The sequence below is a fragment of the Bombus bifarius genome, unplaced genomic scaffold, assembly GCF_011952205.1.
Source record: "Bombus bifarius isolate JDL3187 unplaced genomic scaffold, Bbif_JDL3187 scf7180000007970, whole genome shotgun sequence".
Taxonomy (NCBI): domain Eukaryota; kingdom Metazoa; phylum Arthropoda; class Insecta; order Hymenoptera; family Apidae; genus Bombus; species Bombus bifarius.
Genome location: NW_022884356.1, coordinates 3,632,379 through 3,656,665, shown reverse-complemented (window position 1 = coordinate 3,656,665; position 24,287 = coordinate 3,632,379). Strand labels below are relative to the sequence as shown.

The window sequence follows — 24,287 nt, the reverse complement described above, 5'->3', positions numbered from 1 at the left end:
CTAGATTGCTGGTTGTAAGAAACGTAGGTAAGTGTGTGTACCCATACGCTTACACCGCAGCAGTGTACAAATTCTCTTGTTAACCTACGACTTAAATCTTGCAAACGCAATATTCCAAGCCACCAGTAGTGTCTTATGTTTGATTGTAAAAACTGATAAATATAATCGATTTAAGGTATTCTATGATTCTGCTTATTTCAGTGTATCATTCGAAAGAATATTTCGAGAAATATATCAGAATTTCTAGAGTGGTCAAAACGGGTAATTCGTAATTTTCCATAGAAATTTTAGGGATTTACGGAGGTTTATTTTTGGAGATTCAAATGGATTTTCAAATGCTTCGATCAAAGTATTTTCTACGTATAATAATTTTATATTCGTGATGTGTGATTATAAATAAAAAATGTAAACTAAAAGAAATTAGATGTTTAAAGAAAAATGTATAAATAATTCTTACGTATTCCATCGGGAAGAACATTTATAAAAAGTAGTTTAATGAAATCATATTACATCAGATCAAAGTGAGACGTAAGAGGTTAGGATCCTAATGGCCTCCAGAGAAATCAAACAAGATAAAAATGTAAAAGAACAAACGTTTCTACTAAATCCTAATGACATTTTGAAAAGTATGTATTTATATAGTAGATATTGTCCTGAATGTAGAACGTCACTCCGAAAAGCGAAATAAAGCCGCTTTTGTGCGCTACCAACCGCACGTTTCCTTAATAACTTGCCGCGTCGCGCCATCGCATTTCATTTATGTGTCCAAACGTTTATTGTCCAATAAACCACGACCGGATACCGTGTAACTTGTTAGCGGAAGCTGACTTGCTTGCGAAATAGAAAATCGAGTTAAAAGAAAACAAGATTATTGGAGAGAATCATTGGTAAGTAGAAAGTATGTGATCCGGTATGGTCAATGAAACAATAATTTCCGGATACTGGACTATGTAATCTTACGATTGTCTGATAATACTAATCGTAGTTGTGTACTTCGATATTGCTGGATAAAAGTTTTTTCTGTGTCTGAAGATATACCAGAACCAGATATATCTCTAACAACGATACAAAAATCATTAAATTTAGATTCTAAACAGAGAAACTACAGAAAGATTTATTGAAAAATCATTACAAAAAAATTGTAGCATACCTGGATAAATTGTGATTACGAAGTAGATCAAATAATATAATTATGAGTAACAATTCATAATTTATCATTGCTGAATGCACAAAGAAAGTTCCACAATTCCTTCCTATAATTTACTTCAGGAACCAAAAATTACCCTCTCAAAGGAGCAAACCTCGTTAACTTTTTCCAATCATGGCCTCATCGAGCCCATACTTCAGCCTGACTTCTCGTCAGAAGCTCACTTTTCTACGATGCAAGAACTGTGGGGAAAATGGACGATTCTTCGCGGCTCGTTAATCGAATCACTCGCGGTGAAACGCGACGGACGTCGCTCTCGATTCAATCGCCCCCAGCGGTTTGACAAAATTGATACTGCAAAACGACGTAGCGAAACGCAACCAAAAAGGAAGATACAGACAGACAAAGCTAGGGGAAGAAGCAAAATAACGAATTGAGCAAACCATAATAACAAAAGACGAGAAGTGGAAATAAAACAGTACATGGCACGGTGTGTAATACAAGAAGTTTTATCGCTCTTAACTACTATCTATCATTGAACCATTAGAAAGCATAATAATTTAGGGTTAGATTATTTAATTTCGGATATTTAGTTAAATTTGATTTTATTACTAATCTCTATCATGAAGAATGTAAAATATAAAATATGAATGAAATATTTTACATTTTAGTAATCTAACATAGCTTATTATAGTCAACTATAAGCTGACGATACTATTTAAGGACTGACTAATTTATGAAACGGGAACAGGATAGACATACAGTGGTTCACGAAAGTATTTCAACATTTATCGCAGGAAACTTTTACGTATACGTTGTATGTATAATGTAAAAAGAAAAAAATAGCGACAAAACGAAAAGGTAATGCTTCTTTCGCGTTATCCTCTATAAACGTTGCGATAAATCATGGCGAGGATGACGCGAGTGTACGGTCGCTTTAATAAATTAATTTCATCAGCTAGCTAATTGTCGCCGGTTGTTTACCCACGGCAAATACGCGACCGTCAATTACACCGCGTCGAATGGCGGACGTGCAAATGGCGTTGCGATGAAAACAGACGAAACAAAAAAAAAAGAACAACGACGGACGAAGTTACAAAAAAAGAAGAAAAGAAAGAAGAAGAAAGAAAAAAAAAGAAAGAAACGAGGTGGAGAAGAGAGAGGGGAAGGATTTGTTTATGCTAATCGAGAGCCGCGTCGATCGCATTTTAATCAGTCGTCGATTGCGGACGCGGCCAATCTACGTAGCGGAACGCGAATTCCTACGGCCGTCGGTTTGCATTTTCGACAGACTAGCTTGATTGCTTGCGAATACGCAACGACAAACGCGGCCAGAGATCGATGCTCCCTCATCTGCTGCGACTATCGTTAAATATAAACATTTGCTGTGCATATCAACTACCACAGGAACAAGCTGGAAAGGTTGTGTCTTATGACGTTCAAGTTCCGAATACTGTATGTGCTCTGCTCGAATACTGTATGTGTAACTGTGTTAAATTCCATGTATGTGCTCGGGGGAGTTCTGTCGATTTTGTTGCAAACAGAATTGATCGTACGATTGGAATACGACGGAAAATTAGTTGAATGTTAAGTAGCGAGATGTCGATTGTTCCGTTTATAGATAGAATAAATGAATACGTTTAACCTCGCGACTGATGCATACTCTGGATTCTGACGTTTTCTACGGATGTGATTTACTGGTGTTATTATTGTAAGTTCATTTTCTGCTATTTTTTAATATCGTACAGAACATCAATTAGCTATTAACTTTTCCGGCAGTAGAATTTCGTTTAGGAAGTTGGAATTATTCGAAATTTTACAATTTCAGGTATTTCTTTTTATTTTTATTTTCTGAAACCTAAAGAATTAGTATGTACGAAAGTATATTTTTCATTTGAAAGAAATAATTCAAGTAGCCGTTATTTTGATCTTCTAGAGGTTTATTAATTTATGTAATGTATAAACGTAATGTAAAATAGATAAAGTATGTTTTCTGCTTTAGATATATCCAGATGTTTTATTTACGATTTTGTTCGATGCATTATGTGTATGCACTCTTAACATCTGTTAAGGCATAATTCTTTAGAAGAATTAAACGACTGCAACAAAGAAGTGATGTTTCAGATGATGAAATTTATTAACATTTTAATCTACATGCAATCAACGGTGAAACGATGTTCTAATGGTAAACGTTAATGTCATTTAAACCCGAAAAACGGAATTAGAATAAATGACACTGATCAAATATCGACGCGTAAATTACATCTACTGACCAAACATCAAATATAGGATAATCACGTTGATTATATCGAAACAGTAATAATATATCGAAATGTCAAGGAATTATCAATCCACCAATTAACAACACTGATGAGATGGCATACTATATATATACAGGATTTCGATAATCAGTATCAATCAGTGGTATCTTGATTGGTCCTCGTCTTGTACACACTTTTAGCAAATTAATTAATTCCTGAATTTCTGAATTTCAATAAAATTTCAGGATGACAGGAACGAAAATGAATTTCGTTTGAATATTTTGTGCTATTTCGTGTATAAATTATATGTATATGCAATTATCAAATGGTGCTGTCATATCTCATGCAATTGATAATTAACGCATTAATAATCAAGACAAATTTAGATAAGTATTTGTCATTATTTTCTGTAAACTTTATTTTTGTCATATATATTTATCAAATGAATTTATTCAGATAATCCACAAGCAAACTGATTATTCGCAGAGAACGTTACATAATCGTTTATGTAATGTTTCTTCAAAGGGAATGTTTGGCAATAGTGTACGAGGGTTTTACTTTGATGAAGATGCCATGAACCGCGTTTACCTTGGAAATTTCAATTATTTAGCGAATTTTAGGTTCAAGTGACCCGCTTCTATTTCGATTAACCTTGTTAATTGAAATTCCGACGTAGAATTCAACACGTTGGTAAACTAGTAGAATGACGATGATTGTTTGGAGAGGCAATTGTTTCTGTCATCACGTACCTGCTGGAATTTCAGAATTCGAATTTAAAAATAATTTTCTCTAATGAATGCCATGCTTGAACGTTTCAAACCAACCTCCGCTGTAAACACTTTCGTAATAAAAAAAAAAAAAAAAAAAGAAACGTAGATCAGAATTTATTGAATATTGCGAGTTTAATTAATAAAAATTAAACAACTTTACTAAAAAAATAGAAATGAATGTAGAACGAAATGTAAAACTATGATTGCTAAGAGATGGATATTTTCGCAAAAAAATAAAACACGATATATTGCAAGTGAAAACTTGTTAGTTTCCATAAAATAAGGTTTCCAGTTCTATTCGAAGCTCGATGGTTTATAAATCTGTGAATTGCAATAGAATTACTGTAAACTTATTATCCGAAGATCTATTTAACCGTATAAGCAAATTTATAATTGATGTTGGCGCAGGATTGTCCTGTTTCCTGTGTTACTTTTGCCACTTTGATCACTCGCCTATCCCGACAGCAGTGAAAGAGAAACCGATGACAAAATGTTGGTCACTAACGCAGATTAATGAAACGAAATAACGAAAATGAAAATTGATCGATGTGGAACACCGTCTACCACGCTTTCACGCAATCACGATGTATCCCCGTAGCTCGCTGTAGCATTAGGATTATTGCGTTTGCTTGGTATTTTTCAATTTTAATTCGTCTGTGTTCCACCTTAAACGAAAAGAATGCCATTGTGTAAAAACAAGTTTTATCAATTGTAACAAGATTTGATAAATTCTTTAACAAATATCGAAAACAAATTGTAACTACAAAGTTAATCGAAATGAAATTTCAGTGTTTTACAATACGAAACAGGATTTGATAAAAGTTTATCAAACAATTGATCGACAAATTTTACTCGCGTTGTTAAATTCCAATTCTTTGCACGATAGTTCGCCGAATCTTTACGAAAATAACAAAATTTGTAAATTCCACGTTCAACCCTTTTCCAAGTATTATGCGAGAATATCGATCGATTTTATAAGAAATAATGTATCCTAAGTATCTCTTTTTTTACATTCGTACGAAGCAGTATATCAATAGTCCGAAAATTGTAATAATCACTTTAAAATGTTCCAGACCAGATAGGATCGGTACGAACGAACAGAGTTGAAAGGGGTTTCGACTGATCATTTAATCGAAATATTTCCTTTTATTTTCGTTTCTTTAATTAACTGTTCAAGTTGCAGCACGATAGCAGCCGCGGAACGTAAAAAGAAAACGTCTTACGACTTCTTTTTTCTCTTCGTCTTGTTCTTTCCTTCGATTCCTCTTCGTTTCTCCACGGAACGGAGAGCATGGTGTTAAATTCGTAAATACCCAGCTAATTACTTTCGCATCGTTTCCGGTTTACCACGTCCCCCCAAGATTTTCCGGGAACTTTCGTTCTTTCGAACCGGAGAGAGAAAAGTTTTCTGTTTACGGTGGTGCTCGAAACTCAAATGTCAGCGCGGCCGATGAAATTTATCTTTGAGCTCCTCGTACTCATCGAACGAGATCGCCTCCCACCAGTTTCAACCCGGGTACCGGTTCTTCCTTTTTTCCCTTTACTTCTGTGAGCAACTTTAATTGTTTCACAGCCCGTTGGATCTTAGATTTAGCCTACTTTAATTAAAATCCTCACCCGTCACGATTTCGTCGAATGGCGCATCAAGCGTATCGTTGCTACTAATGATTTTAAGACGCGAGATAAATGTAGTAAAGAAACGAAGATCACGTTACGTATAGTTAAAAGAATTGGATAATTTCGTGAATATGTATTTCTATCTCAAATAGGCAGATCTTTAAAATACTCTTTTCAGATCCATACCTCTCTATATTCTATAATTTTTATTCTATATCATGTTTGTATATTACAGAACTTTACATAAATCCTTATAAAAGTTATTTCCTGTAAAGTTTGCGAAGTAAAGTTTTGCAATTTAGGAAGCTATAGATAGATACGCGTTGACTTAAATCCAAGGCGTACAAAGTGAACGTACAGCAAGAACTTAAATTGCATCTGAAAATAATAAAAATTGCCTCAAATTATTCATTAGACCTTCTATACCTTATTCTTCGTTTGTTTTTTAAAAGGCTTAATATCTGAAAAATAATTGACGACCCATCAGCTGTGTAATACTGGTCAGTTTCGTCTAATCGGCTTTTCACATTAAACTCTCAAAAGAAGGGAAACCATTGCCGCCAACCAACCAGCAAACCAACCGAGTTGATCTTTTATGTAAACCTTGTTACTGAAACATTTATACAAAAATCCTGGTGAAACAATTTCAAACCAGGAGACACCAGAATCGCGTTTTACATCGTTGAAATCAGCATTCAAGTAAACAACAACCCTTGTTTAAAATATCTAAATGAGGAATTAACTTAAACCGAGAGAACGAACCGTATATCTATATCTAGTTGGTGCAAGCAGCATGACCGGTCGGAATAATTGCTCGACCGAGTAACGCGTTCTAATCGAGTGCACTCGACCCACCCGGTCGTCACGTAATCCCGTCTCGAGTCTTTAAATAAAGGGAAAAGAGCGGTGTTTCCGGTGGAAGTGCAGGAAGGGTCCTCGAGAGGCATCGCGTTGCGACGATTCAGCTAAGAGGACGCGGCGTGATCGAGGAACGACCCGAGGCTGACGGAATTTATTCGGAATCGATAATCAATTTACTGCTCGCCCGACAGAACAACGCGACGACCGTCGTCGCTTTTGCTCGAGATTGGCCGACGAAACGATGGAGAACAGGATGGTCGAAATCGAATCGAAATACAGAGAGCGAAGTCGCGAATTTATTTTATTTCTACGACGGAGCGAGCATCCTTTGAGGGACTTAATTAAGTGTCTGGCGGTTACGGGGGTATCGATTGCGGTAAAAATCAGCCGAAGCGCAATGCGTCGGTTACGTAATGACCGGAAGTAGGAAATTTCCAAGAAAAATGATGAAAACCAGTGACAGAAAGCTATCCGCTATGAAAACTAATGAGCGGTGATGGATGAAGTCGAGTACTAATGAAGTAGACTGGAATGATGTGTTTCCATGACGATAATACCGTTCGTAAGTGAAATTTAATTGCACGTGCTACAAGTTTCGGGCAACGTTTTGAAAATTCTCGGAGATTAAATTAGGCGTGTAGTGTTTGGGTCGTTTGACGGTATTGGAAGCTTTAATATTTATCATGATATTCATTGATTGATAAATTGAAAATTAAAAATCTAAATTAATCGATAAATGTATTAGTTGATAAAAATAAGAGATAAATAAAAATAATCGATAAAATATTACGATAGGTATCTTTTATGTAAGTATACGAACGAAACGTGGTTAGATTGGTCTAGCCAATTTCACCCCTTTACTCCAAGATACGATTTGTAAAAGAAAAACTATTTTTCTTTACGATAATAATGGATGTATAATAACAAACATTTGTCGTTTTCAAACAAAATATTTGTATTTTGTTATATGTTGAAATAATATCTGTTTGATGAATGAGCAAATATTTCTGTGAGTCAACGTATATAAAATCCTGAGTCAGGAATAAAATTCCCTTTACATAACATTCTTTAAGTAAAGTGGGGAAATACAAGAAATAAGTAATTACAAACATCTTTAGACAGAGAGTGGCGTGGAATTAAAATATAAAACATCAAAAGACAGGAACGAGAATTAGAAAAGATAAGCGAGAAAGTATAGAAAAATAGAGGAAACAAAGCAAATAGGAGAAGCAAAAGAGAAAACACAAAACTACGAATATGATATACAGCACGAAGCGAAGAAATATGGTAGAATAGTATCGACCACAATATATTAAAACCAAATAAGCACGGCAAACACAGAGAGAAATAGGGGAAATTGTTAGAAAAATGAACGATCGTAAAGAATAGGAACGCAGGATGAAGATAAACGAAAAAAATAACGTAACAAAATACAAAAACCGTGACGGCAGATCAAATTGAAAGCTAAAAGAAAACGAAACAGAAAAATCGCTGGTAACAGAGATACGGCGATAATAGAGTTTCAAAAATATAGGGCACGTTGAAATTAAGCTGAAATTGAAGTTAAGAAAACTAGGTGACGCGCAAAAAAGAGAAAAGGGGGAACGTACAACAAAATAATTGAACTAAGGAAAGAAATATAAAGGAACAAACAGAAAGAATAAGGCAATGAGTTATGGTACAACAAAAAATAATTCGCCTGTATTAATATTTAAATGAGTCTGTCGAATAGGAAAATAGAGGAACGTAGGATTTGACGATCTCGCGTTTCATCCTCCTCCAAACCACCATTTTCCTTTCTCTCTTGTTGGTCCAGTTTACTTGGTAAATACCAGGCAAACAAGAGCCAGATTCCCTCTTTAGAATAGTTAATTTAGGTTTTGAGAAATCAAAGGCTAGTAATTAAAAAACACTGGATATCTACCTTTTTATGGAGATTTTAAAGATGCAGAAAATACAAAATGTATAGAAGTCACCACTATATTTAGGGGATGAAATAAATCTCTGAGTAGATTTGATTTCTTTGATCGAACTTATAAAATATTATTGCATGAATATTCGCAGCCTTTTTATTAATGAAAATAGGTAAAATAGGTAAAATAGGTAAAATAGGTAAAATAAAGAAAGAAACTTTTGTTAGAGGAAGGAGAATTACAATTGAGGATAGAACGTTCGTGAAATAGCAAGTTCAGGCCAGCGAATATTTATTAGGACAAATGTTAAACCAGTTGACAGTTAAATGATTTCATGATTTTTGGTCGTTGGTGGATTTCACGTGGCATGACACGTTTCAAGCAGTATTAGATTTTGTGTTTAATACACAGATGATTTGCATAGCGCATCCAAATTCGAATTAATTTAGCTCCACGATCTAGAAAGCTGGATTGTTTGTTCGAAATTGATTTACCGAGGTGGGAATTGTATAAAATATCTATTTCTGATGCGTGTCATACATCGTCTGAATAACATACATATTTCATACGACAGTCGGTACTGTCATTTGTGTATTAATATTAATTAATGGACCCATCTATATCCAAAATTAGATATGTATCCAAATCTAAACAACTTTATACTATACTAGGTTAAAGATAAATTTCATAAAAATTAACTTATTTAATAACGTACTAGATTTAAAATAGAAGGAAAAAAGCAAGCAATAATGCAGAAAAAGAGAATCTCAACAAAAGGTGGAAATCCATGTGTGTTAAGGTATCAAAAACGACAAGGTAAAACGTTAGCAAGTGTTCGGCACGAACGAACAGAGAAGTGGTCGAGGGTAAGCTTACAAAGGGGAAAAAAGATAAACAGGAATTCGACGACGAGAGAAAAGGAAGGAGAACAGCGCTTTCAGAAGGGAGGGAAAATTACAATGATCATTTCTAGGAAGCGTCGTGCAGCGTCGGTATTTCCGTCTGCAGGCAAGTTTCCACGAGGGGTGGAACGAAGTTACTCCTAAACGGCTAATTTCATGCAGCAGAGTAATCTCCACGCCTAGACACCGATGTACCAGGGCCGTATTCCGATACGCCGACATAAGGATAACGTAGCTCTTGGAAATCACTGGATTTTCTCTCTCTATCTATCTCTCTTGTGTTCGTTCTCTTTCTCTGCTTTGAGATTCCTCGAACTTCATGGCGCGTTCCACCTTGATTTTGATTGGATGTTTCGAGACCAAGCTCGTCTCGATTTGCAACGGAAGCGTGGCGATCACGTCGAAGCGAAACACTTGCTTTCTATCCGACTGTCGTGCAATTCGATTTAAGTTGATATTCCTATTGTTTGAGTTTGTCGGTTCGTTATTTCGCATGCTTTGCGAGAAATGGTTGTACGTATATTTGATCCTTTTAGATAGATTTCTAATTAATTACGGTAATAATCTATAATTTTGGCACTTAGACAATATCACGATGAAAAAACACTGCCGCTCTACCGTCTTTTTCGATTCTCTACATATAAAACTATAAACCTATGTCATATAAATGTCACGAAAGTGCATAACTGTCAACCATTTTTCTTTACCACAATGGACAATTATAACCAATCGAATCTATTTTTCCGATATTAATTTTCTTCCGATATTACGTCCTCGGTTAAAATTCCATTTAATTAAATTTTCAGGCCACCCTTCATTAGATTCACTTTTTCACAAATATATCAAAATCCTTCGCGATAAAAATAATTATCCTATCTTCGATTAGGTTTTCACTTTCCAATTTTTCCCTTAAAATGCCCCATGAAAACTGTACTACAATAAACCAATAAATTAGCGAGTGTCGCACGTTCTGTGCCGCATATTAATGCGCAAGAAACGCGTGTTCATACGCGAAAGCGCAATTAACGCGAATGAAAATAATGATTATAAAAGTCGACGCCATCAGCATTTAATTCATCGCCGATCTCATTCGACGCGGACTACTAACAAACGGCGTTTTAACCCGAAATCGCGAAACGCTTTCCAGCCGATACAACAGAAACGAATTAAAATGTTGCTTGGAGCACATTTTCAAACCGCGCGCGTCGAGTGCGAAACAATTACGTCCGGCTAAATTTATTTCGCGAAATGTCTGACGGTTACGGAACATCCCAAAACGATATCAAAAAGTAGGCGATTAAAAGGTAATGCGGCGTGTATGAAAAAGACGACGCGCGTTTAAATGATTAATTTTAATTGAGTAATCAGCCTCGACGACATGTCGCGCCCATCTTCCTCGTAACGACTCTCATTACAGAAACGAACGCTACTAAACGCGAATATCGCTTGAGCTTCTAATCGACAAAGGGAATCGAAAGCAATTATATCGATTCATTATATTGGTTACTTCTATTCGATTTCCAAAATTTTCATGAAACGATTATTATTACTTCGGTGGTTTTATGTTTGCAACATTGGTGTTGTATTATCGCTTTATTTTTCTGAGACTATTAATAACATTTCCTGGATAATTTCTTAGTAATTACTAGAACGTTAGTTTTTAACGGATTAACTGTGTTTAGAAACGAACTTGGATCATTGATTTATAGGAGTATAATTTATAATGTGAATTTATAAAATTCATAATCTGTTTGATTATAGCGAAATGCTTTCATTTTCAGACGTTTCGATTATAACATTGTACAAAATCGAATAGTGAATTTTGATAATTAGCGCTATGAATGAAAAGACTTTATATGCACGTGAATTCTCTCTTTTCTCACTACGGGTAATAAAAAGAAATTCGTTCTGCTGGCTATGGAACGATGAAGAAGGCGTGTACCTGCGCGGGAAAGGCTGCCTCTAAATGGCTAATTTCATATAACGAAGCAATCTCTAGGTCCCGACGCCTGTTCCACGGTTGTAACGACGCTCATTAAAGAAACGCAGATACGGAGAACAATCCGGAGAAAGAAAGAAATCGTAATGCTCGTAGGCTAAGAACGTAACATGCTAATATCTAGAATTAATCGATCTCTTTACCATTCACGATCGACTTCATCCAGGTGAATGATCGGCATACGCTATTGGTAATATGTTAATACGTCAAAATATATTCTATATTTATGATATGAGTCTTATATGAGCTTATTCATACAGCAGGAAACGTTCCACTTCTGTCAAATTAAATCTTCACTTGTGAAATCTGAAAACTACTCGAGCTACCTCTAATTTCAATTGATAACAATGGGTTGCTAATAGCCTATCACAATAGTTGGTACAATGAATAATTAATTAAGAGAAGGAATTGTAGAAAAATGACCATATAAAACAAAAACTCCCTTCTGAATTACTGAGATCGAACCAAATCATATACAGCTTTATTACATTAAATTTTCGAAATTTTGCACGACGTACCTATTCCATTTCCTTATGAGAATAATCTTCGTGATTTTCACGAGCAATACCAAAAGCCATCCAACTGGATCAGCAGATGACGCGGGGAAAAAAGCAGAATATCGCGAAAGCAAAGGATACTAGGAGATTTTTGGAAGGAAATCCTTACCAACACAGGCGCAAAGAAACGATGAAGAAGGAGGTCCAAGAATATGGGGCGGAACGAAGGGCGTCTCTGACCCCGTTAATTTCGCATAGAAGAAGCTCGTTTTTGGTTTCCTTGCGAAAGAACACCGTTGCTTCGAGTATCGTGTGCCTCTTCTTAAGGAAAAAGGGAGAAAGACGTGAAAGTAGTCGTCGGTCTACGCTTTTATCCCGCCGTACGTCCTCCCTGATGCTGATGGCGCATTTCACATTCTGGCTTATGCTCCGCCACACCATGCGCATCCACTCCGTCCTCGTTATACTCCCCCATCCCGTTGTTCATTCCCTTCTTCGTGGTTATATATCCTTACGATCCTAAAGAATAATACAGATACACCTTCGTGGCCGCGAACCAAGCCTGGCTACCCTTACGCGCAAGTCCTTCCAAGGAATCTAGAGATTTTTTCGCCAAAGATTCGCCACGAAGATCGCCCAGCTGATTTTAGACTTCGGGTATTAGGCTGACATCAGGGAAATGAGGAAACGAAAATAGAAAGTTTCAGCATAGATCGTATACTTACTTGTATTTCTTCTTCTTTGATATATTTTGTTTCTGTTTATTTTTTATTCCTATTTTTCTTTCTTTACATCTGCCAATTCAGAATTCGACATAATCGATATGTTTCCACTTAATTAGTTAGATAAATTAATGTTTTACCTGAACGCGTAGACGACACGGGACATGAAAACAATTTCATTAACAATTCATATATGATAATCAAAATTGTGTTTTGTCATCCAATTAAATCATTTCAGAAGAAGGAATAATACGCTTTTACTATTTAATCGAGTATCATTTCAATGTGAATAAAGTAAAGTTTTTGGTTGAAAGTATACAATTCAACGTCTATATCGTGTTCTTGTACCATAGAAAATTAACTTCGTTTTTGTAACTGCACATTTTACGGAACAATGTTACTGCTTTCATTGATGGAGAACTGCAAATTGCGCGGCACCACATTTTTTTGCAATTAGTGGCCTCTGAATAATTCATGCTGACACATTTACTAGCGGCAACACCATTTTAATACTATGCAATTAATTTCTTACAAACTTTTTCCATGATCACGTCCATCGTCCGTTACATGTCCACCTTTTCAAATAAAAATCTATAACTTTTCAGGGAACCGAATAACAAACATCGATAAAAATTGTTTCAAAGTAAATAAGGGCTGAAAATGTAATAGCGTAGTAAATTTTTATATTTCAATTAAAACGGAAATCGTTAAACGATATTTACTGGATTGTAACAATTCATATTAATATTTTTCGGAGTTAATATCTCAAACCTGCATTTTATCGTTAAACTAAAATCATAAACCTTTTTCACTGCAACGTAACAACGCATATCTAAAGCTTTAAATATTCACGTAAATAAATACCATTTTTTAATATCTGTTTTTCCAAATCTAAAGCTGCTGCAACTTTGGAATCTCTACATTATTAGTTTAATTTGATCAATCCCTTATAAATCATTTCAAGCCAGAAGTAACCTATCGATCTTATAAAATGACGTTCATCTAATATTTATTCCAAGCTCAATATCTATATGTATATTACTAGAAAATATACAAACACTTATTTTTAGTAAAATGCTTTTGATAAAATTACAGATAAAAAGGTCAGAACAATAATTTTCTTTTTTATTATTATTACTGTCATATATATTCTGAAATAGAACGAAAATGTATGTAGAACAGTCGAAATCGAATCGCTTGATTTTGATTTTTATACGTAGATTATCTACGACCGAATAATATCAACTGAAAGTCACACGCAATGTGACAGGGATTAATTTTGCAATACCCTGCCCTTATGAACAATGATGTGTATAATTTAAAAAAAATATGGCAATACAATATGCAGTTCGCCAGATAGTTATTTACACGTACATTCGAAACAACGACGTAATACCTCGCGAAGTATCAGGCTATAAGTTATTTTACATTTACCGCTTAAAAGAGTGGCATTAATAAGTAATGCAAAATACGGATTAGATTGTACGCATCCGGAAAGGCTGAATGCTACATTATCTTTGAAACACGATGAAACTTACACGAAGGTATTATAATGCCGCTGTAAACGTAACCGCACCGATGTAAAATGCGAGCAAAAGCGGTGTACCAGCCACGTTCTTACGTAACTTACGACCCTTTTATGTAGATTCGATCGTAAATTAAAGACCGTTGCAGCTTTCGCCGCGAAATAATTACACGCGATGCGTCCGCGGTCTCTTCTTTACGCTCGCTGATTTTTCCGGAAGCTTGATCCTGCAAGTCGCTGTCCAAATATAACACGGGATTCTATAAAGCGTTTTACATGCATATACACATTTAACGTTTACCAGGTCTTGAAAATAATCTGGATGGTTTTATAATTGAAAGTTTATTAATGCGGCGAATAAAGAGCATCGAACTGAAAGAGATTCTGATCCTAATCTAATTTTGTTGAATTATTTGGCAACTTTGAGAGATTTCTAATTTCGATACCTTCTCCCACTTTTGCTTGTAATAGGTGGATAGAAGTTGCTGGGACGTCGAAAATTCCGTAGAACTTGTTAGTGCTTCATAGTGCGAGTATGTAGCTAAGTACCATCAAAGAATAATACTTTTCTAGTTCGTAATAAAGTTCATTCGATACGTAAAACGAATGGAATTTTCCACTATCTTTTTATAAATATTATACTATATTATAATATATAGATATTATCGTAAAATTTTTATTTTGCATTATCATATTTCTTCTGTCGATACTGAGACCCAAAATGGAACTATACATATATATATATGCCTCTTAAAAAAATTACCTATTTATTCTCACTTTATCCTCTTGCCTAAATTTGAGTAAGTTTAAACAAAGTGCATCTCGGAATGATTAAAGCGTGCAGTGAAGCCACGGAACGTCACTGCAGAATTAGAAATATGTAGGCGAAGACGTGAGACATACCTAATTTCTTGAAAAGCAAAACGCTACACTCTTCTTTTGAGAACGTACAAATAAGAAGGAAGAAACTGGCATTCAAACTGAAGCAAAAGCGAAGAGTACTGGAGATCGATCGAATTCTGGAAAAAGGGAAATAGAAACGATAGGTATAATACGCTTACGAGGTTTCTGGGTTGGAGATGTATGAACAGTTAACAAACCCTTGGAACACTGTTTCTTGTATTTTTAGGTCAAAAAAATAAGCGGCATGATATCGGAACGGCGCTACACGCGCTGAAAGCAAATTTAATTTTCTGGCAGAACGATTCGATCAAACGGTACATTAATTGATCGTGGGTTGCTTTGACCTCAAAGAACTACGTGACTCGAAATTGGGACGCAAAACAAAACTATTGTTTAAGGTTTCGGAAGGTTTGGAAAAGATTTTTTCCAGATGAAAGCAACAAAGTATAATTATTCCAGGTAATTTATTGTAAACTCTGTGGCAAAGTTATGAGGTCACTTTCTTCTTGAAAAGATTCAAGATAAGTCCATTCCCCTTCGAGAAACTTGCAATTTTCGACGCGAATATTAACTTTGTCGATAAATAGCTTTCAGAAAATGCAAAACCTATCCTCGATCTTCCAATAAAGTTCTACAAACTGTGAATTCACAATTGTTAATATTTTATATCAAAATTTTTATACATTTACAATTTATGTATATAACCTCACCTATACTTATACATATTTGTATATACTTAAAATTTATATTTTCAGTTTATATTTCCAATATTGTTGAAACTTCGTTAATTTCAAGCAGATCATTCTCCTCGTCTTCTCCTTACTACATCTCCGAAACTAGAAGCGTTGAAAAGCTTTATAAAGTAGCTTCCGAACCGAATGGTTCACTTGGCTTTGATTGATCGAGTTAAAACAAGCCAGCTGCATCCGATTCGTAGCCGAATCATTCCGATGAATTCATACTAGCTCCGGCAAACTTACTTCGTTTGAGACAACGAGAAGAGAAAGAAGATAGCAAAATATAAAAGAATTCAAGAGGCATTACTTCGGAAGAAAAGTAATCGCGCGAGACAGAAAGGCGAGAGAACGAGCACAGCTCGACGACACACGTAGATAAACGACGAATTGTTCACGGGTCAGATCTTCCACCTCGATTCACCTTCTTTTGTTGCGTCGAACTTTCCGCGTTCGATTTTTAAATCGTCCCACACCGTTCTTGTATCCCGACATGCGTTATTCGATAACGTATATCGTGTGTCTGAAGAAAGGATTATGTATATTCCTATCGAAAATCGAGAGATTCGACGAATGCCCCGCTTCTGTCACGCGACAGAGCATCGTCTTTCTTTATCGTTGCAAAGTTGAAAAATTACAGCTTTACCGAACAGACTATAAATGGACATTCTGTTCTTTTTAAACAGTTTCTTAGCACATTTGTGATCTGTCGACTGCTTTTCAACGAAATATCAGGTCATGCTGAAAGTTTCTGCGATTTTTAGAGTATTTCAGTTTAATTCCGTACACGCGTATGTAGAACTCGGACAAAATGAAATAGTCGTTGAAAGATACGAAGGAACATCATTCAACTCGATACTGTATACGACAAAGAAAGTTTCTAGGGGTATATTGTGCTAATGTATATACTATAGAATGCGTACGATTTTACGCTGATAACCTACGTTGGTAGACCAGTACTGACGCTTTATCAGAAACAAACCATATACCAAGATTTTTGACTGAGAATGTATATCTTCGAAGTATCATACAAATAAAAATAGAAACTAATTGCTTTTGTTGTATTCGTTTGTCAGCATACTTCAGAAACCAAACATGAGCGATGTAGTTCACAATTCTAGAATACGACTACTTTTCTCGCTGTTTTGTGATCAATTCTGGAAATAATAAATCTCACATCATACTTGTGTGTATCGTAAATATTACCGTAATTAACCGAAATATATTTCTTCGTAAATTGAATTCATATTAATTTCGAGATTTTCGGGAATTCGAGGGATCCCGATATCTTTATCAATCTTCGTCGTAATATTCACTTGGACAGAGATTTCATTAAACGTTGAAGGAAAACATTTCATGGAACTGGCTTAAGTCAAGCTACCGAACTCCGAGCCTAGTTCGATCATTTATTTCGGCAAACAAATTGAGAAAGCGTGGTTCGAAACTGCTGCGAGCGAATTCTGTACTATAAATAATTCCCAGTCAATTCATAATCAAACCAGAGTTTATGAAATTCTAATGTCGAAAGCATAGATTTACCCTGGTTCGTTGAAGTCTTTGCCCTGAGACACAGCGAAAGCCAAGCAATTTAACAGCATTTTCCACCCTTCGTCTCGATCTATTAAATTCGTCTCGATAAATCCACCGAACCTCGTATAAACGTTTTATCAACTAATAACCGAGTTTCCCTCATAAATTTTCGATATTCTCACATCGATGATAGGTATCTGCTTTTGAAAGTGCCGCCTTGTGAAGCATCCAGGCAATTTGCGAGGGATTAGCTTCGAGCGGACGAAACGTGAAAAAGAATACAATACGATACCTTACGGTAGAGGCAGAATGAAGAAGGAATTCAGAAAGAGAAAACTTCTTCAGGTATCGTTATTCTAGAAGAGTATGAGAAGGCCAGGTATAGGAAGCATGGTGAAAGGGGACTGTCAGATGGAAATAGCAGTGAACACTCGATAAGAACGTCCCTCAGGAACCACGCCATCCAACGAATGGAATCATTCGACGAGACGTAGGTGTACGTGCATGTGGTTTTCTATGGAAAAAGCTTTTTGGAAAAAACGATTGCTTTTCGATAAATATGCCTATAGACCTATTGACCAATAAAATCACGACAGTCGATTCCCTTTACAATGATAAGGAAATTTCAAAATAATTCATATAACGCGCATAATATATTCATAATAGATTTTTACAGGTGTCCTAACTTTTGTAATTCATTCTGTGAGTTATCATACGTATATGCCAGACTAAAGTGCCATTAACGCGAATTATTGCATTCTCAATGAGTTTCCGACAATGAAATAGGAACTTTATGAGATATTGAATTATTTTATAAGTCTCTAAAGAGTAATTAAACTTTTGGTGCTTTTGTCTATTCTATGAAAACGAAAAATTTTGATATGACGTAGTTAATACACTCGAAACTAGCGCGTGCATTTAAAAAAGTTGTTGCTTCTCGATTCAATATCTTACTTTTTATATCAAAACTGATATTAGATAAATTAGTGATCATATACATATAATCATCATATAATTATAAATCAATGCGATATAATCATATGATCATACAATGCAATGTAAACTTCTGCGTGTAACGTCATGTAACTCTTTCTCACGAACGAGCTTAAATGACTCCGATCAACAGAAGAAGAAAATACGAAAGTAAAAATTTAATCGGTCACACCGAAGAATATGAAATGTCCTCAAACTCCAATTTTCTCCAATTGAACGATATAATTCCATTAATAAAAGATATTCCCGATTGCTCGGAAACGCTGTTCGGCTTTCTATGAAGTGGAATTCCATTTTTCTGTTCTCACCCTTTGAAACAATGCGGAATCAGCGGCTTGGAAAATAAATTGTCAATCAAATTCTGTCTAACTCAAGCAGGTCAGAATTCCGCATAAACCACAGCTATTGAATTAAATAGCCGATTTAATCGGTCCAAACGAGTGTCTTCGTTTTTTTTTTTTTTTTTTTCTGAATAAAGACTATTCACGCAAGCTGCGTGCTCGCAAAATAGAAACATTCGACGATTCAAAATTAATTTCGATTCGACGTTTTTCAATATTTGAAACGGGTGTATGATCGACGATGCGAAATAACATTTCGATTGCTAGAACATGTATCTGCAAATAACGAGAGGTCCTTTTTAACTGATCAAATATCGATAAAACAAATAATTCTGTCTTTTATTAGTTTTATTGGTATTTACTAATCAACAAGACAGATTTTATTTCTTGTTAATTGAAACAAGTGGAGCCAATGTGAAAACAAATTTTCATTTCGTTTATTGGTAAAATCATTAAATCATAAATCTGAGACGTTATTAAGATTGTAATAATATGTATATATGTATATGTACGTAATATGTATAAATATGTATGTATTTTAGATAGAAAATAAGCGAAGAATATGCTATATTTAAAGCTTACTGGGATTTCATAAATTCATATCATAAAATTGTTTTGAACCTAGCTTATCTCTGACTATTTTTCCGTAACTTTTTTTTGAAAGCAATTTATACGACTGCGCAAAAACAGTAATAAGTTATATTATGAAATTTTTAATATCTTCAAGAATCTGTAGTATGAAATTTTCAATAAACTTGAACTAATAAACAAGCCAGTTATTTGAAACATAATATTCGTCCGTCTAAACAGAAGCTTAATCACCTATAATTTACTTTTTTAGTTTTTAATATCTTCAAAAATCTGTAGTATGAAATTTTTAATAAGCTTGAACTAATAAGCAAGCCAGTTATTTAAAACATAATATTCGTCCGTCTAAACAGTAGCTATAATTTACTTTATCACCTATAATTTACTTTAAAAATAAAACAAATTTGTTTATATCCGACGCTTTATAAATAGAATCAAAATTATACCTACGTCTTCGTAATGCTGGCAGTGATTAAAAAGCAGTTCGAAAAAGCATGGAATGTAGAAGCACGGCGCGTTAAAAAAAACGTAAAAAACCAGGCAAGCAGATCGCGTTAATATTCGTTCGATAGCAATTACTATTCTTCCAGTTTAGCTGTCGCGTTGACCCGATTCCCTCGACAGTTTTATTTATTTATCGTCGCGCGACGAACCTCAGCTCGCGTCCATTCCGATTTCATTTAGATATTTAATGGCGATTTTAACGGTGTCTCGTGCGCGCAACGTTTCTCTAAACACGAAACTCTATAACGATTTTTATTGGTCAAATATATATCATCCCACCACTAATCTTATTCGAGGTTTAGATATTTATCTAAAAACGACAACGTTCTATAATAATTTCATAACTTTTCGGATGAAATTGTAATTAAAGTCAATTTTCAATATTACGAACCACCATAGTAGCATGAACTATTCATTGAACATGACTAAATTTGAGTATTTGATCAATACCATATTTGGAAACATAGTGAAATATGTAAAAACGTAAAATATATAAAGTGTTCATTCTTTCACTTGGATAATCAAATAACCTTTAATATTTTATCGATCAGTTTAGAAGAGACTGAAATATTTTATTCCATCAACCGGCTAAACTTAATCAAAGTGTATTCGATTTCACTAATTCAATCTGAGCTATTGCTGATCTACGTGGGTCGTTCAGAAAGTACAGAAGCCATATAAAACGATGGAATCTACTTACAAAAGGTCATCTAGCTTTATTCGTGTATTGGCGTAAGTTATGCAAAACTTTGTGTTTAAATATTTCAAATATTGTCTGTAAAAATTCTTCCAAAAGAAATTCACCACCGATTTACAGCAGTTAACGGTAATAGAGTTACGGATGAATTATTAGTAAGTCTGTGAATGCGGGATTTAATAAGAACAAAGAAACTGTACGTTATCGTAAGCATTCAGGCTGCTCGTCTCTCATTACAAAGGGGCTCAAGGACGTATTTGCGATTTCATTGCAAATGATATTCATTACCTTTTTTTTTTTTTTTTTTAAACTTAAAAAGTTTTTCAGTCGATAATGGTTCACAAGAAACGACGATTTAAAGAATTGAGTAAGACGATGGTTATGTGAACTGACGGCGGAAGCATATGACAAAGACGTACAAAAAGCTCGTATAACGTTACGATAAGTGTTCAAATAGGGCTGGTAGTTGTATTGAAATATAACTTAGTATATGTACTAAAATTACCAATAAAGAAAACTTTTCAAGATGCATTTGTATCGTTGTTATTTCAAAACGGATATTACTTTCTGAACGATTCTCGTATGTATAATACATTTTCAACAAAAACCGCTACTTCTAGCTTCGAAAATACCATGCTAGACAGCTGTTTGCTTTACGTATTGTGTAAAATTGACAGCATCGTAACAATGGAAATGTTATAGGTCTAATTAGTGAAGTCTCACGTCTAAAAACAAATTTTAAACAAAGCAAGCAGTCTCTATTTGAAATATACCATAGTTAGTTCAATAGATTTCGATTTTCTTATTACGATACCTATGTTACTTCTATTTATTTACTATTTATTATTTATTACAATTATATTTATTTCATTAATATCTACTCGTCGAAAACAGGATTAAAAACGATATAACAAGCAGATTTCACAAAGGTCGATAATTCCTTTTGTTCACTTTGTCCAGATTAATGCCGAAATACTGTTGACAACAGGAGAGCGCAACGATAATTGCGAGCAAATCGTGAGAAATATTTATCTGATACGAGAATATTGTTATTAACGATATTTTGGAATATTCACCGGTGATCTCGCTTTTGTTTCGCATTATTCTTTTCCCATCTCATTATTTCACTTTATACGCCGCATTTTTTCTCCCTTTACCACCGTAATAATTTTTATAGCCAGTTAATGGTATTTTCATCATACTTCACGGTGAAATGTCCAGAGTATTTTTATTCTTGCAATGAGAATACCGTAGATTAATCGCTTTTGGCTGATACTCGACCGTTCTACATACAGAGTGCTTCATAATTGAGGAAACCTGGATCAAAGCTAAATCGCCAATACCGAAAGACAATGAGAAAAAAATTTCTATAAATAAAACATCAATACGATGCGTCCGTAGTTTAGAATTATAATCGGTGTTCTCTGAAATCTTTTCTGAAATTTAATCTAATGCATTCTGTTTCACATTTTATACAACTTCATAAATTGTTACATTAAAAGGTATTCTTTCATTCGGCAATTTCAACTTTAAGTACGAAACAACGTATGATTCTATATATGTATGCATTTGAAAATGATAGTAGCTATTTGTGAATATTTATGCAAGTTTATTAATGTATTACTAATATGAATCACATATATATATACATACGTTTGTTCCGTCGTATATTTCCAGTTGAATCTCTTCGAAATAAAAATTATACAAAGATACTAGAAATGTTGATAAAAATGATTTAACACGAGAGAAACACCGTCGGTATAATATTTCATATTCAGCAGAATTGAAATTCGAAAAATAAAAAGAAAAATTATGAAAAATAGAAAAACGAACGGTAGTAATTTTGCCGATAAATCGGAGCGTATTAATCGTAACGGTATAATTTCCCTTCGCCGAGTAGTGCGTTGCTATATAATTATAACGAAATGTTGCAACGCGCCAGATTGCAACAATTATCGTCAGTGGCTAATTAACAAAGAACCAAAGTAAATCATTGTCTCTGCACGCTATCGTTATGGGGCGCGTACACGGCATACGGAAAATCGGAGTGCATCGGTATGGAAGCTAATTATCGTTAAGCGACGACTTGAAATGGCAACCAGAAAATCGATGTACCGAACGGTACGGTCTTAAAATTACAAATAACTATATCCGATTGCCAAGCGAAATTGTAATAAATGTGCTTAAGTTATTGTTCGTGGCGATAATCGCTGAATACTTCTATTGCGTGAAATTTTACCAGAGTAACTATAGTGATTATTCCACGCACTTAACATTTAATCGAGTCGTGTGATTATAATTTATTCTACGATTATCAGGAATAGTACAATCCGCTGAATTTCGAAAAGCTTACGGAAAGATTTTGCAACGTTCTATAATTTTCAAAGAGTTTTACGAAAAGTACCTTTAGTTAAGTAGTTTAAAGAACCAAGTCAATTCTAATATACCATGAAAGCTCTTTGAAAAAATAACGACTGTGGCGAATCCTTTAAAGAGATAGTATACAGGATTTCGATACTGCGTTTTCCAATTTCCACCTTTCCCTAAGTCTTTTTCTTTTCCACGACACGACATTATTTCAATAAGATTGTTTCCCTTTTTCTACTTCGTCGAACTTTTTGTTCGACTAACTTGATATTAAATTTTTACTCCGAAATATGACCCTAACTATGTACATAACTATATATCGAGAGATTTTCTACTCACGGTTCTGTGACCATTTCGTTTCGAGGTTAATCCGTAATCGTTGGCAACTCTGTTTGACTCGACGAGACCCGAGAGACAAGTTTTAATACTTACTTAAGAACGGAACGACTCTGAACGCTTCAACCGATCATTTTCGTCTTTTCACAAACTAAAAGGGGAAGCTACATGCTTCTTTGAACGCGTTTCCTTTAATAAAGTTGCTATTTTCAGGAAATATCTTTCAAACGAACTATTTCGTAGTGAGACGTGATACGCAGGATAGTTGAAAAAGCAAAGTTGAATCTGTTTTCTCGATCGTAACGTTTCAATTTTAAGAAGATTGCTCGTGCATAACGATAAATAAATAAAAATAATCGACACGCTGATATTTATGAAATTTGTGTTTTATAATTAATGTCTCTGAATCAAGGTATCACAGATTAATTTACAATTGAAAATTTTCTAAAAATATCCTACGATATTTTAATTTTGAAATTGTTATTTTTGAATATCGTTAAGTAGGTTGTTAATGACATATGTCACTTTTTTACAATAGATATCACAATGAATCTCAAACTTGTTTAGTTTCTAGGAAAGTAAAATTTATAGTCGGTTTAATCGATGCCGGTCCAATTTACTCGATTCGGTCATAAACCAGTAACCAGAAATTACAGTTTCGTTATCGAAAATCAAAACAGATCCAACCTAGTTCAGCGCCGTTCCAATGACTACATCAATTTCAACAGCAATACTAGATGATAAAATCCTTTATGTACTTACATCGTATTTTTCCTGAATATGAGGCCCAGCTTGAGCGATATACAACGTGCTGGCTGTGTCAAACATCAACTCCAGAGGAATCCTCGTTACTCGTTGCTTGGCCATTTCGTGACAGTTTAGATATAAGGTGACATCAGTCGTCGATACTCTGATTACAATCTTCGACCATTTCTTTGTCAACTTCGGCACCGTGAATTTCGCCACCTCTTCCGAATGCGAATGCAAATCAGAATTGGTGTAGACCAGTGAGACATTCTGGTTTGTTCCTGGACCATCCTATAAAAGAGAGAATTTTATATTTAATATTAAAGATAATAA

The 24,287-nt window shown here is 34.7% G+C and overlaps 1 protein-coding gene across 9 annotated transcripts in view; it reads right to left on the bottom strand.

Annotated features, from left to right (window-relative positions):
* Positions 1 to 24,287, bottom strand: part of LOC117212026 (collagen alpha-1(XVIII) chain) — a 344,311-nt gene that overhangs the window by 239,980 nt on the left and 80,044 nt on the right. For all 9 annotated transcript variants that reach the window (XM_033456469.1, XM_033456487.1, XM_033456509.1 and 6 more), the window contains exon 4: positions 23,970 to 24,245. In XM_033456469.1, coding sequence (XP_033312360.1) covers positions 23,970 to 24,245 — 276 coding nt within the window. The remainder of the gene's footprint in view (positions 1 to 23,969; positions 24,246 to 24,287) is intronic.